General features: G+C 40.3%; 2 protein-coding genes across 2 annotated transcripts; one reads left to right on the top strand and one right to left on the bottom strand.

Annotated features, from left to right (window-relative positions):
- The first annotated feature begins 1,997 nt into the window (after nt 1-1,997).
- On the top strand, nt 1,998-6,867 carry mrps22 (mitochondrial ribosomal protein S22). Its single transcript, XM_014994228.2, has 8 exons — nt 1,998-2,131; nt 2,417-2,565; nt 2,638-2,802; nt 2,899-3,042; nt 3,358-3,441; nt 3,866-4,011; nt 4,743-4,851; nt 6,464-6,867. The coding sequence occupies exons 1-8, from the start codon at nt 2,005-2,007 to the stop codon at nt 6,554-6,556; spliced, it is 1,017 nt and encodes a 338-aa protein (XP_014849714.2). The 5' UTR covers nt 1,998-2,004; the 3' UTR covers nt 6,557-6,867.
- Nucleotides 6,868-6,890: 23 nt separating this feature from the next.
- Nucleotides 6,891-17,756, bottom strand: LOC106922098 (COPI coat complex subunit beta 2). The gene is made up of 22 exons (XM_014994227.2): nt 17,674-17,756; nt 17,104-17,241; nt 16,693-16,779; nt 16,431-16,557; nt 16,185-16,333; nt 15,945-16,091; nt 15,181-15,280; nt 14,954-15,096; nt 14,670-14,869; nt 14,254-14,364; nt 13,177-13,265; nt 12,346-12,452; nt 12,126-12,269; nt 11,863-11,993; nt 11,572-11,779; nt 11,168-11,278; nt 9,954-10,168; nt 9,778-9,870; nt 9,400-9,580; nt 8,971-9,042; nt 7,554-8,492; nt 6,891-7,465 (listed from the first exon to the last, which is right to left on the bottom strand). Exons 1-22 carry the CDS (start codon nt 17,674-17,676, stop codon nt 7,388-7,390), a joined length of 3,573 nt encoding a protein of 1,190 aa, XP_014849713.2. The 5' UTR covers nt 17,677-17,756; the 3' UTR covers nt 6,891-7,387.

A 17,756-nucleotide genomic window follows, 5' to 3' on the forward strand; every position in this document is an offset into this window, starting at 1 on the left:
TGGATTTCTTGTTTGGTCAGAAAAATATATTTTTTAAACAAAATAACAGATATTTAAAACAAGTTGAAACAAATACTGCTTACGTCATATGTCTTAGTTTTTTTTTCCTACACCATTTATACATACTTAGGGAAAGGGGGTAAAGTTAAATAAAAACAAAATTGCAAAGACCTATCGCTAAATAAAAAGTCTGGCATGTGTTATTTTTTTCTTCCCCGCAAGCAGTGTTTGACTTCTCACCCAGACAGATTATCAGTCGATTCAGGAACACACTGTCATGGCGAGTCAGGAATGTGTGTAGGCTAGGCAGAGCCGAGACGCAGAGGAGATAAATTCTAACGGCAGCCAGTTTCTGATTTAAATTTATAGTACGAATGAATGTGGGATTTCTGTTGCTCTTCTAAATGGAGGCAAACGTTATATTGGTGATAGACATTTAAATGCTGTCAGATGTGGTAGCACAGTGCCATCTGGTGATTTAAAGGTAAAATGCGGGATTTCCTTGACAAATATATAAATGTTTGTTTTTTTTATGGTGTATTGTAATGTTCTAATAATTATTCTGCATAATTGGTGCATTTGTATGTTGGGTCTCTTTAAGCTTTTGATGCAAGAAGTTTTAGCTTTTTATATAACGCTAATTTGCATTTCTCCAATTTTTTGGAATCCTTTTTGAATGGATGAATGGCATTGGGTGATTTTTCCCCTTTTCTAATTTTTTGTAGCAGATCATCCTCTGCCGTGATGTGTGTGAGAAAAAAAAACTATATTTCCCACAGCCTCTCTCCTCCAGACTACGTAATAGGTATCTTTCCTAACAATCAACCAGGTGGATCCAGGTGGATAACTCTGCTCCAAAATTGGAGTTTTCTTTCATCAAGTTTTGAGGCAGAAGGTTACAGAGAATGTTCAAGATAGATCTGTGTTCATGGCTCAACCACTGCAAATTGCACATGACAATAATAACACACTACAAAATTTCTGAAGAAAGTTAAAACAGGCCTGCCAAAGTGTGCCAGTTGATTAGGACCGAGCGTTCTGATCTGACACGATCTGAGGTACTGATGCTGAAAATTAGCAAAAATGCTAACCAAAATATAGTCATTAGAAGTCATATCACAAGAATGTTGGCTAACATGGATGTAATCCATTCAGTATGCTAAACCTAGCCAACACATCAAAAATGAGCTAAAATGCTCATTTAAGCTGTAAGGCTAATGTTAGCAGGAGGACTATCACTAGCATGTTGAGTGACTAGCATGCTGATACTACCAGTAAGATGAGGGTTGCAACTATCATGTTGACTGACATAAACTGTTTCATTCAGTGTGCAAACAGTAGTGTACAAGTTAAAAAAGGCAAAAATGCTAAGGTAAGGTTACATGGTGTTTGTAGCATACGGGGTATCACTAGCACGTTGACTTACCTTGACTTGCTCGATTCACGATGGTAAACAAAGCTAATGGGTTTTTCGCTAATTACGTCTCCATGGTTACTCGATATGCCAACAGAAGTAATCGTACACCGTCTGGGGGGTGCGGGTTAAGTGAAGAAAAGTGACTTCTATTCAATGCATAGGAGGCAAAGCTCATTTGTGCATTGCTGTGGCAGGCCGATAAAGTCATTTTACAAAGATCGCCCGCTGCATTTCACAGCCTGGGATTTATCGTGAGGAGTATTTCGTTTTCTAAGAACCAGGTAGTTTTCTTGACCTGCCCTATTATATTTCCGTTGTAAAGCCAAATGTATCCCAATGCATATCCTCATACTGGAGACACAATGACTTCATTGTTTGTTTAATAAAGGAAATCACAATGGTACCTAAACAACTATACAATTCTATTCGCTGCCGTCACAGATTGATTAAAGCAGGACATCTAGGCCCTGTTGACGCGCCGTTTGAAAACGTATCACTATATCTGCACCGCCTTGCTCTCCCGGGCTACAAATGGTGCGCACCCAGTCACGTCACTGCGCAGCTGCGTAGATGAGGTAATAACAAAGATGGCGGCGCTCGGCACAGCGCGTTGCTTGTTTCAGAGCTTTTATCGGGTTAAAGATGTACAGAGGATCAGGAAAACATTGCTTAAATGTAACGCGAGAACGTTCTGTGATGAAACAAGTGTAAAAGGTAGCTTTTATTTTTTGAGAAGGCTATTATGGTTGAATAATGTTAATTTTTTAATGCTGACCTTGTAGCTTGTTTCGTTAACCCCCTCTACAGGCTTTGCAAAATATATTGTCCGAAATTCGTATTTTACTTCAATGTAAAGAGGCTAAAAGTGAGATATTGTGTAAATCTATCATAGTTACTACATGTATTGAAGCTAGATGTGTGTCTTAAAACAAGTTATAATGCTACATTGGGTTCTCTAAACCTTTATTTTAAGATATGATTAACTGTTATAACCCGCAGGTGGTGCAAAGCCCCGGTTCACAGATGCAGCTGTGCAGGACATCCTCACCAGGATAACTGGACTGGACCTGCAGAAAGTCTTCCGACCCATTAAACAAGAAATGAAGCCGCCCACCTATAAACTTATGACGGATGAACAGCTGGAGCAGGTAACCATTACAGCTCAGTATCACACACACCTCATAAATTTAATAATTTTAATCCCCCGTGTGTGCTTTCAGGCTATACAGTTTGCCACAGAGGAAGCAAAAAAGCAACTTCAGATGCCCCCCGTCCTTCCAGAGAGGAAGCCCATCAACGACGTCCTGGCTGTGGATAAGATCCTGGATGGCATGGACACAGCCAAATATGTTTTCACTGACATCACCTACAGCATCCCACACAGGGTACACACACTTTACTGTTCCTCTTTGTGTGGATATTTTACTAAGTGGAGTTAAAATAAGTACAAATGTCCTCAATTGCTTTTTTACTCTGTTCAGGAGAGGTTCATAGTTGTACGAGAGCCTGATGGGACTCTTAGGAAGGCGACCTGGGAGGAGAGAGATCGTCTCGTTCAGGTCTATTTCCCCAAACAGGGCCGGAAACTGATGCCACATGTCCTCTTCAAAGAAGAGAACCTGAAGGTGGGCAGCAGCCTAATGGGTTTAACCAAATATTTTTTCCTTCTGGCTCTTTGTGCTTCACAAGTTTAACCTTCAAACGCTGTTGCTGTGTGAAGTTCTGATAACCTTTTTCCTAGACCGAGTCTAGGAAAAAGACTCGGTCTTTCAGTGTGTTTTCTAAACATGTTGTGGTCAGTATATATGAGACCATAATATCATGTGAATCTTTTCCAAATTTCTGCTTTGGACAAGATTCCAAAGCAGAAATTTGGAAATATCAAATCCTTTTTTTTTTTTCTTTTTTTTTAACCAAGTTACATCTCTTTTCTGTTGCAGATTGTGTTTTCCCAGGACCGTCATGAGGATGTATTGAACCTGTGTCTGGTCCAGTTTGAGCCAGATTCTGCAGATTATATTAGAGTAAGTTTACACCGGTCTTTATTCTAACTAAAAAAAACTGGAAGATAGGAAATTCTGTTTTAACAGATAAACAAGAGAGTGTCTGAAGTATGGATAGATATTCTTTTCCATTCCTTCATAAAAAAGAGAACTGTGTTAAACCTTTCTCCTTTTTTAACTTGTGAATAGCCCATAAACTATCTATTAACCACATGGTTTTGTGCTGAACCACAGCTAAAAGCTCCAGAGAAGCAAAATGCTTTTAAAGAGTTGGTCACTATGAAGGAAAATCTGTTTATTAAAAATTGGAACCCAGAAAGTACTAAAAGTATCAATTGGTCTGACCTTCTCCAGGATCTTGGTTTTTCAGAGTTGAATGTTTGATCCGAAGAGAATTTTCCTGATCCAGTATGAGCAATAGTCACTGACTTCCTGTTCTGTGTAGGTGCACGAAGCCACATATGAGGACCTGGAGAAAAACGGCAAATACAATCTTCTGCGATCCACCAGGCACTTTGGAGGCCTGGCTTGGTACCTGGTCAACGCTCGCAGAGTTGATGGACTTATAGCAGACATGCTGAGGAGAGACATGTGGGTTGTTTTTTTTTTTTGTTTTTTTTTTTCATATAATCCTATAAATACACACCTATTCAATAAATTAGAATATTATTGAAAACTCTATTTCAAAAACTTTATTTGTAAGTGAAGCAAATTATATAGATTAATTACACCCAGACGGATGCTTGAAAGCCTTTATTCTCGTTGGTTATGATGATTTTCCGTTTACAGCCAATGAAAACATGACATTTAAAATTACAAGGTATCCACACATTGTTAAAAAGTCTAAAATTAAGATCTAAAATGTCTTCAGTTTAAAGTCGCATTTAAACATCCTCATTCCATTCTGTGGTTTGAAGTGATTGAGGCTACTGCTGACCAGCTGCTAATGCGTCAAACCTAGCTGGCTAGTCTTTGGCAGTGGTTCACTTCTGTTGCCAACCCATACAATGCCTTGTGTGAATAAAAGAAGCTTGGCATTACTATGTAAAATATGGAATTTTCTTTTGTACACTTGTATTGTCTTAAATTTTGTTTATGATGGTTTCGAAAAGCATTAAGTCATTAGAATATTACATCTGACTGATTAAAAATATACTCACAACCTTAATAAAAAGTACGTTTAAGACCTCCTCAAAAGTTATTTTCCAAAAATTTGACAAACGAGACTCATCAGGATATGTATTCTAATTTATTGAACATGAGTGTAGATGTTGCACCTGCGGGGGAGTAGCAGTGTTTTCAGTCTGGGTTTGTGTCTGCAGGCTACAAGATGCCATCAGCCTTGTGTCTCTGTTCCATATGGTCCATCCACACAGTGAGTCGGCTCAGGAAGCCACCAGCCAACAGGCCACCGGTACCGACCTCCTGAAGGTGAGGACAACTTGGCCAGGATGAGAAATATTTACTCTCCATTTCACACCACCACTGACTTTGCGACGCGACTCGTGTTCCCAGTGAGATCTCAGATTTAAAGCAGGAGTTGGAAGAGTTCATGTCAGGGCTGCGTCGACAAGGCGGGGACTTTTTCAGAGTCCATGAGAAATCTTTTTTTTTTTTTTTTTTTTTTTGTCTCAGAACTGCTTATTATTGAAGATGCTCTGAATGGTATCTTTGTACAGGTGGATTCTAATAAATTAGTATAGCTTTTAAAAGTGAAATTATTTCCATTATTAGGGCTAAGGAATAAATAATTTTTTATGTTTTTCGAGGTCTAATTGCAGGAAATTCTGAACCCACTCCTTGGGTTCAGGTTAGGCCTGTTAAAGACTGTGATACTATGACCATTAAAGCACATGTTGGGGGCATCGGCAGGTACAGCTAAGATGCTTCTGACACTTTCTTGATTCAGGAGTGGCTCAGAGATATGAAGGGAGCAGATGTCTGTGTGCGGTCTTTCTTAAACTCTGCTTCACATGGCACATTCTTTTTTTAAACTTTTCTGTTTTTTTTTTTTACTCCTTTGTGGCATCAACTATGTTGGTGTTGTCAGCTGAGAGGAAGCATTTAGATAAGCTCCTCTGTTCTCTTCCTCGTCTCCCCCTCACTCCTCGTCTCCCTGCTTCTCCGACCTTCTGTCTTCCCTCCCATCCTTGCCCGTCTTTAAAGACACGAATAAAGGAATGCTGGCCTTGAGTTGCCACTCCCAAAGATATAAAGGCGCTCTGAGATGCAGATTCCACACACGAGCTTCACTTTCATATCCTCCCCACACCATCATTCTCAGAAGTGTTTACATATAAGGACTGCTAGCCTTCATTTTATCTGTTTATTGAGGTTGCTTATGAAATGAAATGGCATCAGAGATATTGTGCTTTATTATGACACTCAAAGATGCTTTACATAAAATTATTCATTTCCATTCACACACACTTTCATACGCTGATGATGACAAACTCCTATTATATTGTTGCAGAGAACAGTTGATGTAGAAGGCCTTTAAAATTTGCTGCTGTTGCACCAGCATTTCCACACTGAGACAATATTCTACTAAACTTTTTCCTTCCACTCAACCTTCCATTGATATGCTTAAATACAGCACACTGTAAACGGCCATCTAATTCAGCAGTGACCTTTAGAGACTTATCCTCTTCAAGGAGGATGTGTGTCTACTTTGCAACTGTTGAATCTTCACTCTTCATTGTGATTATGTAGGCCATCGTATTTCTGTTAGATGATGTAACATTGTAGTTTACTGAGAAACAGATCTTGGAGTTTGTATTTGCTGTAAGCCATGATCAAAATCCTCTACTGCAAAATATTTCCACCATAAACCGGTTAAGATGAACGTTTAAGAAAAATAATGCTTGGAATCAATCAATACACTTTTCTTATATAAATTAATTTCTGGCAGAAATGAACTCTTATGCAATGTTATGATTTACTGTAATGCACGTGTACCCTAGAAGACCATCCTGGATGTATAAACAATATACCTGGACTGGAGTTTATTAGTAATGCTGTCCTGTGGTGTTTGTCCCTGCAGATCTATTCTCAAAAGGAGTCTCAGAGGTCGGGCTACATCGAGCTGGCTCTGCAGGCCTACGAAGAGAAAGCCGCTGAAGGCTCGGCTTCCTAATGTCCCAACATCCTAGTAACAAGCTGAACTTTTACTTCAGAAGTAAAATGTTACAAAAAGCCAGAGCTGAAGTTATGTTCCACATGAAACACGACATTCTGTTCTTTGCCTCCCTGGGTCCATCATCACTGAAAGGAAAGCGTCGATCTAAAGACTCAACTCCAACACTTTATGTTTTCAGAGACTTTGTTCATATATGCATTTCATTTAAATCACTGGAATTAAATTGATGTGTGTTGCAAAATGAGCTTACGATATGTTAAGGTAAACTCAAGCTATCCCGGAGAATAAAGAGAAATTCATGAGGAAAAGCTCATTAAAATCATCTTTCCAGTCCAGAAACACATCCATTTATTTTATTGAAAAAAAGAGATGAGCAATAAAACTAGTAACTGAAAGGTAGAAATGACATCAATATGGTTCTTTGATTATAACAAGTTATATTGGTACTGGCTTGGCGGGGTAAATCTGTTTCCCAGCCCTAACATTATGAGGCAGACTGCAGAAGTGAATTATGCTTATTCAACATTTCTGAACACATTTTGTACTAAGTTAAGACTGTCCTGCCTGTTAAAATACAAACTTTTAATAAAAGTTATTCATAACACATCAACAGTAATGTCTGAGAAATAGAGGTAGGAGTTCTAACTACATTAAGATGTAGACCTGAATTTTCCAGCTTTCCCCTTGGCCTTTAAAGTATTGAACTAGTCTGTATTTGACCCACATTTTAACTCCTTTTAGTAAAAGAAAACTTTGGTTGGTTAGCTTTAAAAATGGCACTTTTAGTTATTTGGTCTCGAGAAAATGTCCAGAATAATGTTGCTTCTACTATTCACCCAGCAGATTCATGTCTGAGGTGTCGATGTCCTCCAGTTCAAAACTGTCCAGATCCAGATCATCAAGGTCCTGGAGAATAAGAGAAACGTTAGGTTACATTAAGGACCTTACTGAAATTCCCCTAATTTAATTTCTAATAAATAAACCCACAGTTTACCTCATGGTCGATTGCTTCCTCGAGATCTTCTGCTAGGTCATGTGTTCCTTCAGAGCCTGCTTCCTGCTCTGCCACGTTCGCCTCTGCTGGGTCGTCTGATCCTTCTGGTTCAGCCTCAGGAATATCGCCCGCTTCCGACCCATCCTCCATCTCTGCTGGAGGTTCTGCAGTTTTCTCCTCTTGTTCTTGCTCATCCTCCCACACTGCGACCGGCTTCAACGCCGCTGATGCATCTTCATCTGAGTCTAGCGATGAATCGAGGATCGGATCTGAAAAAGCCTGGCCCGCGACTGATGGAACAGCCAGCAGGGAACGTTCTGTTGGTTCTAAAGAGACGAGCTCCTCTACTGCTACAGGTAGCTTCGCAATTGGAGTTTCTTCTGTTGCTATAGCAACCAAGGGAACGGTGTCTGTTCCCAGTTGATCAGGGCTGGATGTTTCCTCTAATGCTGCAGATTCTGATGCAATTACAGACTTGGCTTTTAGATCCGTGCTAATTAGCTCATCATCTGCCGTTTGTGTTTCTTCCTCTCCAGATGCCGTGATATCTGGCTGAGCTTCAGCTGCTGAAGCTACGCCCTGATCAGCCACCTCATCAGATAAATCTACACCTTCGACTGGACTGGACTGTACAGCCTCTGAGTCTTTGGCAGGAACCTCAGTGCAGGGTTTCTGGATCAAGCGTTCCTCTGGAATAAGTAAAGTCTCTGATTTCATGATGTTTTCCCCTTTAACTCGACACTCAGACAGTGCTGGGTTTGACTCAACATAGTCTTTGGTGGCAAAGACAGACAGAGGAGCTTCCTCTGGAAAACTAAATATTTTCTCTGTCTCCGGAACAGGATCAGAAGGAGGCTCATGTTGTATTGGAATGGGTTCTTCCATTACCGTTGCTTCTGAAGATGCAGCAGGGCTTTCATTCATGCTTCTCTCTGCCTCCTTCAAAAAAAACACCACACAACAATTAAAATACTGCATGACTTCTCTCAATTAAATCATGGCTCCTACACAACTTTGTGAAAAAGATTTTTTTTTTTCCCATTTAGAACAATAGGCATTTACAAGAATCCCTGTAACAGATCCTGAAATGCCATGGATGGCCACTAGGTGGCGATGATTACACAGAGGTCAGGTGTTATTGCTTTGTTGTCAGTCAAGAACTATTTGAGTTCATGCTTGAAAAACTTGGTTACAACAGCAAAAAAAGGTTACTGTATAAGAGAAACACTCTATTGTGATTTCTTTCAATATATACAAGGAAATTCAGTCCTCACAAACACTTTATAACAATCTGTTCCAATCACAAACTCAATTTACACATAAACAAGAGTTGCAAATGCAGCCTAAAGATCTATCTGCAGATCATCTGGTTAGTATCTAAAAGAGACCGCAAAGATGCATAGAGTTTTCTCCTCACCCCTGGCTCAGTCATCTCTCCTTTGGTGATAAAACCTTTGGACTCCTCCAGAACATCACGGTCCTCGTTTGACTTGAGAACAGAGAAAAAAAACAAAAAAAAACAAGCAAAATTTATTTCTAGTAATCCATCAATCCCTTTTCTACTACCTGTTGAAGTGTCTCCCCACAGTCTTTGGGCGCAAGGTGGACAAAAAAAAAAAGAAAAAAAAAAACATGCTCCCTAGTTGGATTAAATAAAACAAAAAACCTAACCTAACTTGGCTGCTTTGAACTTAAGAGGAATAACTCATGCACGAAGTAAGAGACCCTAGAACCAAAAACCTTACCATTCTGAAGCAACGGTGCTAAAACGTCTCTAATTAAAGCCTATGTGTGTCATTTTAAAGTTTTTTTTCTGACAATGTTTGAGCTTAAACAGACCACTGACCACGATGAGGGGGTATTCTGCAGCAGGTCTGACCCCAACATGAGTCTCCTTTAGGTACTGCTCAGCCAGCAGAGCTTGCTGGAGGCCAGGGAACAGGTTGTTGTACTGATCCGGGACAGCCAGCGCATCTGCTGCCTTCTGGTTAACCTTGGACATGTTCTCCTTCCACAGCTTCACCACCCTGGAGGAAGAGAGACAGACCCAGCTCGCACCAGTAAACCTTAAGGAACAGGAGAGCTTTTCAACTTTATTTGCATCCTGACCTTGGGAAATTAAAAGTTACAATTACAAAGTAGTTTATGCAGGAGTTCTGCAGAAACAGGATTTGGAAGTTAGCCATTCAACAACATGGGGAAAACCGATTAGAAACACCTTTACCTTGAGACTTGGCTGGGCATGTATGTTCTTGCCAGGAAAGCAGCCTCTGGCAATCGATCAGTTTTAATAAGCAGCTCCAAACATTTGTCAGTTCTGCCAAAACAAAATATAAGAGTAACAACACGCCAAATGTTAAAAGCAACAAAAACAGGACAAACTGTTCCAGAAATACCAACCTTCCTTGAATGAAGTAGGTGAGGAAGGCCACGTTGGTCTTCCCATCTTTCTCCGCTCCCTCGGCCAGTTTCCCTACTATGTCTGCCCTGCCTGAGGCGGTTGCCAGCAGAAGTAATCCACCATAATCCTGAGCTTGGTGCAGACATTCCTGAGCCAGGCTGAACTGCCCCTTTGTAGAGGCAACTTCGGCCAACTGCTTCCATCTATGCTCAGACTGAAGCCCCCAACACGCAAAGGAGTCAAAGAGACAACAGAAAAGATTGTTGACTAAATAATAACTCTCCATCTCTTAGACAGTACACAGATGTGGCAAAATTCACATTTTACACATTTTTGTACTTCCGTCTGGGTACTTCCCAAATGAAATTACCACACACTTAAAAAAAAAAAAAAAACACCCAGTGGCTTTTTTATATATATATATATATATATATATATATATATATATATATATATATTTTTTTTTTTTTTTTTTTTTTTTTTTATACAATAAGTTAACGTTGTGTCTAGAAAATGAGCCATTTCAAAGACCTTCTGAATGTATTGTCACAAATCAGCAGGAATGTCCCTCACCTAGCAACCCCAGTGGAGCCCAGCCCGTTACCTAGCAACCCCAGTAGAGCAAAAGCAGATCTGGTCAGCTGGTTTTACCACTGTATGCACTGTACAATGGCTGCTGGAAAAGGCAAACGTTTTGTTGTGGACTTACTATACAGATGCCATTTGCTTCGTTATTATTGGTTGTGCAAGAGGCTCTACTAATGCTTTTCAAAGATGTACAGTTGTATAATTGCTCATCTGTTTGCAGCCATTTTCAAGTGTGAGTGTAAACATTGATTTGGGAGAGCTCTTCTAGCAGCAGTTTATTTGGATTTAATGTGACAAGAAGACTTGAAACAGCTCATTCTGAAAGGGGCCCAAATAGGATATGCTAAAATCTCATTAGCTAATGATGTTGAGCAAAAAATGTAACGAACATATTTTATATAGCACATTAACCTATCCTAACACATTCAACTAAGGTGACCTGTAAACAAAATCTGTAAAGGCTTAAATTAATATAATTTTTTTAGATTACCACTGTCAAACATTTTTTTAGAAGAAAAATGACAGGTCAGACAAATTCTGGTTGAATTTGTTTCTCTCTAATCAAGGTTTTAAAGCGGTGCCGAACTGCAGCCATACATCAACATAGCATGAGGCTTTCTCTGACCTCTGCCTCCAGTGCCAGTTCATGCGCCACCCCCAGCTCGCCCAGCTGCAGAGCAAGCTCAAACTTGTGTTCCAGGTCAGTGGACACCGCCAGCGCCTGCTGTCTGAAGCCCTACGAAAGAAAATGCATTAAAAAAACAAACAAACAAAAAAAAACATTAAACTTTCTTCAATAACACTGAAACAGAGCTGCCATATGACCACAGTTAAATGTGAGGCAGGTATAAGGACAAGGAGAAGATGCATCCTTGCCATAAAACAGAACATTTTAACCAGAGGTTTGACTGCATCTGGCTTCCTTGTCTTTTCTAAATCTTAGATCCAAGTACAACATCACTAGGTTGGCAGTAAATTCAAGCATGGCAGCAAACTTCAAAAGGACAAATGCTGGGAGGACAGTGACACCTGTTTCTCCAGGAAGTGGGCGACCCTGGTCCTCTGCTCCACTGGTATTGTGGGAAGGACCCTGTCAGCCATGGTGAAATCTTTCCTCATGACAGCTGTCTCATATTCCAGCACAGACAGCAGCAGGGAGTAACTGATGACGTTGAGCTCCTTGTCTCCTAGATAGAGACGGTCGTCCTTTGGGATGTAGCCCAGCAGATACATGGTCCTATTCAGAGTTTTTACAATGAAATGGCATTTTAATGCACCTTTTATTTCGTTAGCCTATAAAAGCAAATGAAAATGTGCTACCTGTCCAGGTGAGCAATAGTTATGATCTCTCCTCCAACATAGTAGTTGAGTCTGTTCACGGAGCTGGTATAGATGAAGCAGTCTCCGACCCACAGACCTGTCTTTACAACCTCCTGGACCTCACCCAGTACCTGGGAAGCAGAAGAACCACAACAAACAGAAGCCATGAAATGAAAACTTAAAGGAAAGACAACGAAGTTTTCTCTTTTATATCAGCATCTTACGATAACATTTCACAACAAACCACCAGAAACAGCTCTGACCTCAAACGCATCTTCTATCCCATCCTCTGTCAGTGTTTCTTTAGACTCCTGTGCTGCTGACACTCGCTCTGTCAGGTAGCGCAACACAAAGAAGGACTCTTCTGTAGCAATACACACCAGCTCCCCAGAGTCAGACCAGAACATCTACAGGGACCAATGAAAGGCTTATGAAAAAGCTGCAGTTATAGCATTTGGACTAGCACTAAGGAGACTGACAGACATGTTTAGGCAGGATCTCAACACGGCGGATCAAACTGGAGCTTTCCCAGTCATAGAAAGCCAGTCCGCTGGTTGACCTCACTCCCAGTAAGAAGCCACCAAAGATGCCTGATCGGAAGGGATAAAAATGAACATATCAATTAAAATAGGAACATGTGGAAAATTATTTTCTTTGCCATTTTTGTAAGGAAAATTCCTTTGTGGGTTGCAACCGTTAAAAACATTTCAGTACCAGACAAATTTTGGTGGAGGTGGTGTCAAAGCACAGGGTGACATACTGGAAAAAAGGCTTGGAGGTGACTTCAATGCTCCAAATGATCAAGAATAGACTTTACTCTAAGTGACAACCCTATACCATTTTTAGGGACCAAATTCCATCCTCCAAGGTGGCAAGACTTGTCCCCTCGGGGCAGAGTTTATCAGGTTTACCACCAGAATTTGGGAGTAAACCTGATAAACTCTCAAATTTATAGCAGTCCTGATCTTAACCTCATTGAACATCCTGGGTCAGCTGTTCGCACCAGAGTGACCAACATAACCACATCAGCTGACTTGCAACAAGAACCGGTTGAGAAGTGGTACATCCCCCAGTTCAATAAACAACACCCAATAAAGGTCAATGCCAGAACACGCTGTTCGGCATTGGCAGACAGGATTTGACGAGTTATTTGTGGGTGCTACCAACATAACCAACTCTGCTGCTCAACCCTGAAACCAAATTTTCAAATGTGATGTCATTTAAAGGCACCACATTTAAACAACATAAGTATGTTTACACTTTTAAACACAGATAAAGCACTTTGATTAGTCAGTACAGTACATAGAAACGTACCATCAGCCCCAAAATCAGGGTTGAAAGTCTTCTTCTCTTTAAAGTTTTTAAATATTTTCACCACGCTATTGCCCTCCCTCGTGGCATACCTGCACAGAAACAAAAAAAGGTGTGTCATTTTAAATACTGGGTTTATGCTGTTGGAACAGAACTTTGAACAACTTAAACCCAGTGAGTTGGATTAGAGAAGAGGCTAAAGGGAGCCTCAACAGTTTTCAAAAACTGCCATTTTGATCTTCCTAAAGATCCATTCAGACCTCACTGAACCTCTTCAATTGGGTATAATTAATAAATGCTCAGATGGTAAAATCATGGTGTATAACAATGGGATGTTTTAATGACTTCACACCAGGACATCAATCAATCAATCAATCAATCAATCAATCAATCAATCAATCAATCAATCAATCAATCAATCAATCAATCAAATTTTATTTGCATAGCACATTTCAACAGCAAGGCATTTCAAGGTGCTTTACCTAATTAAAGAAGAAATAAAAATGGTATGTGACATTAATAAATAGATGAAAAGTAAGGATAAAAACATTGTCACTCAAAGAGGAAGTATGAACTGGAAGTCAAGTCTTGTTTTAAAGCAAGCATCTAATGCATCTGTGGCACAGTTCTGACACCTTTAAAAAGGCAACTAAAGTCTTAACCATTTTCATTACTTCTGAAATCCAAACTTTTAATTCTGAAAAAAATACAAAAAAGTCAGTTTAGAGCTCAGTGATTAAACTTTTCAACAACAGTGGAAACGGCGAAGGAGCTATAACTAAGAAAAAAAGTACAAACTTTACCAAACTTTTTACAAAAACTCTAACCATTTTTTTTTCTTTTACAATATTTCTATAATAAATATACTTGTTTTAGAAAGGGAACACACACACACACACACACACACACACACACACACACACACACACACCCCCACACACACATATATATATATATATATATATATATATATATATATATATATATATATATATATATATATATATATATATATATATATATTTTTTTTTTTTTTAAATGCTTAACAAAAAAGGACTTCCTTTAATTGGTAGAACTTACTGTGAGGAGTCGTGTGCCCAGACAAACTCCTGAGCAGAGCCAAAGCTTTTGTTCCTCAAGGCCATCGCGGTGTAGATGATATATTCCCCATCTCCACACACCACTACAAATCTGCCAGAATGAAACGCACACCACATATGTATCCATTTAGAAATCTCAGACAGAATACCTATCAAGTTTTGTTAAAATGAAACATGACATTGACTGTAACAATAACAGATATGAGGTTTCACTCAAACCATCAGCATGTATAGACACAATTTTACCAGCACTAATGTCAAGCATTCCAGTTTACACAAGCTTGCCTTTCCATTCGAAATGGAGATGACGACACTTAATGTCAAATTTAAAAAGTCTCCTGTTTGGGTCACGTATGATGACTGCTTTGGTTATATTCCCACTCTGCAATGGCTCACCTGCCATTGGGGCTGTGTTGAATGGTCTGTGGGTAAATCTCACAGCTGCCCATGTCTTTGGCACCAAGTGGGAGCTTCTCTCCGTCCTGAATCTCTGTCTCTCCCAGCGTCTTCAGGTTGGCCTGCTGCACCTCAGAATGACGGGCCCACATGATTTTCCCACTGGAGTCCATGGACATGGCCGGCTCCTCCCGACCCAGCTGAAACAAGGTGAGGATAAATATAAATATGTGTTCATGAAAACGTAACAGTGCACTCATCTAAAGCTCTGACGGTGCACAAACCTTAATGATGATGCTGCCTTCATCATAGCCCAGAGCTATATTGTTGGAGCCAGACTGCCCACATATACACCACACTCGTTCCAGCCCGTAATTAAGTGTGTTTTCAAGTCTGTAGGTGTTGGAGTGCCAAACTCTGACAGTGCCTGTGGGTGTGTGAAAGTGGGAAAGTGGAACCAGGTTAGTGTTCTCTTTGTGACCCAGTAATAACTGAGACAGGTTTTACTCACCGTCCTCAGATCCTGTGAGGATGACCGGCAGTTCAGGGTGGAAGCAGACGCAGGTCACATTCTGCACATGACTCTCCAGGGTCTGAACACACGTTTTGTTCTGGCAAATAAAATCAGAAGAGACGAAGGCTTTACCTGGTGGTGTTAATACAAACTACCTGAGGAATATGTCGCTTTCAGTTTTCAGACGGAAACCCACGACTCACTTTCTATCCTTTGGAAAAATGATATGGTTTTATATCAAAACTGCTATTCTGTTTTCCAAATTGCCACGTCGATTTATAGACGTCTATATATTGAAAATGCTAGTTTCACCAGTATTAAGCATGTTGTTTTTAGCTGGGTTTACCTCAGCTGAGTAGGTTGTTCACACTCTGAACTTTCCAGGAACTAATGCTGCGTTCAAGTTTTAGTCAAAACTGGGAATCCAAATTCGGATTTCCCACTGGTAAACCGGGAGCAACTCCAGATTAAACTTTCCAAATTAAACTCACGTTTGTAGGTGTCAGCAGGTTCTTTTTGAGAAACAAAAGAGGAATGTTAGTCAACTAATATAAACACAGCTGGATCTCAATAAAAATGTGCTTTTGCTCTTGGTCAAAAGATCGATGCCTTTTGTAGCACTAGCTTAATGTAGATTTTATTTGAAGCTGAATAAACTTTTTTTTTATCATACTTGCTCTTAATCTTATGATAGCTGCTCTTTTTTTAGGTGTTCTACTTGAGGGTCCATGTTTATATGCATCCATTATGTGTTGGATTACCTGATAATCCCAGATCTTCACAAGATGATCATCTGCTCCTGATATAAGGTAGGGCTTGTCTCCTCCGTTATAGTAATCAATGCAGTTCACTCCTTTCTCGTGACCCTCAAGAGTGAAATTGGGAGACTTGGAGCCCAACTGCCACACCTACAGTACAGCAAGATGAGTTGTAGCACTAGTGTTTTAGAAGTATAGTTGTAGTTTTACTCTGTGATCACCTATGTCTGCCTGTTTGTGTACCTTAATGGTTCTGTCTAGAGAGGCACTGGCAAACTGGTTGTTGTCTTTAGGGTTGAAGACGACCTGCATGACGTAGTGTGCGTGTCCCTCAAACACCTGACAGCACGTCCACTTTCTGTCCCAGTCCCACAGTTTGATCAGCATGTCATCTGGAAACACACACTGCTCGTCAGACAACTCAGTAAATGTTTACATGTTGTCTTTGGACGACTGTATTTTGCATGACTCTAGGTAGGCATTTCCTACCGCTGCTGGTGAGGACAAAGGGCTGCGTGGGGTGCACAGCGACGCAGCGGATGTAGTCGCAGTGGGCTTCAAACATGAAGACCCTGTCTAGCGTGTTGTAGTTGAACACACGGATCTGCATGTCATCCTGTGGGCAAGCGTACAGATTTATCAAAACATGATCCCAATTCAGTCCACAGCAGCAGAATAGCTGCTTTTGTTCTGCAAAATTAAGAGTCACAGAAAAGATTTGTGCACAAACTTTTATCCAGAAACCACTTACTGCTCCGGTAATGATCCAGTGTTTCCTGGCTACAAACTTGGCCACTCTAACAGGCAGATCGCACAACTCAAAGGATTTAACAATTGCCTAGGAACAGAGAAGCAAGGTCAGACAGTATTACTGAAGAGTTCATGCCACAGAAACCTTATCAAAATGTATCATTGTAAGGGCTTTTTGAAGGGATGCACATGTACATACTTATTTTATTGTATCTTTATATTAATTATTTAAATATATAAATAAAGTCTAGGCTTAAGTCCAATTGGTCAAGATTGGAAATTTGATCTGTCTGAACTTTGGGCGACAAGTGAATCCGTTTTGTTTTACTGAAAAATAAGCATTCTTGAGTGAAATGTTGGAATAAAATTAGGAGGGAGTGAGTCCGAAATGACGGGAGTGGTTCATAGACACCTGTGTTTCATGGTTCCAGACGACAACAGTGCCGGTGTAGAGGCTGAGCACCATCCACGGCTCAGTGGGGTGCAGGTCGGCACTCTTCACTCTCTCTGACCGAGCTGTCAGCCTCCGCTGGATGTCCAACCTCAGAGGCTGGTTAATATAAGAGACAATAAAAACGAGCGGGGTCAACATTGTGCATCGGCTAGGCTGGAGGATGCTCCTCTGCAGCTTTAAATCACGTTCTGGCTTTAGTTAGGGAGTGGGTGTGTCTGTTCTCCCATACCACATTTTGCATGCATGCCTGCCTAAATTTGTTTTCACATCGATGATTTCTCACCGATCGCACGACATATGAAAGAATAAAATATACATTCCAACACGTTGAGTTTGTTAAGATTTTCAAATTAAATGCTTATTATGAAGGTTCGATGTATATATTAGTAATTTGTTTATTTTGAGCTGTGAGAGTTTACTGTACTTTTTTCTAAGTGCCATTAAAGTATAACAGGGTGGCGAGTACAGTTCTGATAATAACACATTTTTAAACTGTGACGTGATAAATAGTTTGTTTGGGACACCTACCATGTCTCCACGTCAGCGTGTGTCTCAGTTACAGTCCAGGGAAAACCCACCTACCATCCTGCTGCTGTGCTGCTTCAGGTCCC

Source organism: Poecilia mexicana, unplaced genomic scaffold, assembly GCF_051168715.1.
Source record: "Poecilia mexicana isolate PSO_F unplaced genomic scaffold, ASM5116871v1 scaffold_13, whole genome shotgun sequence".
Lineage (NCBI taxonomy): Eukaryota > Metazoa > Chordata > Actinopteri > Cyprinodontiformes > Poeciliidae > Poecilia > Poecilia mexicana.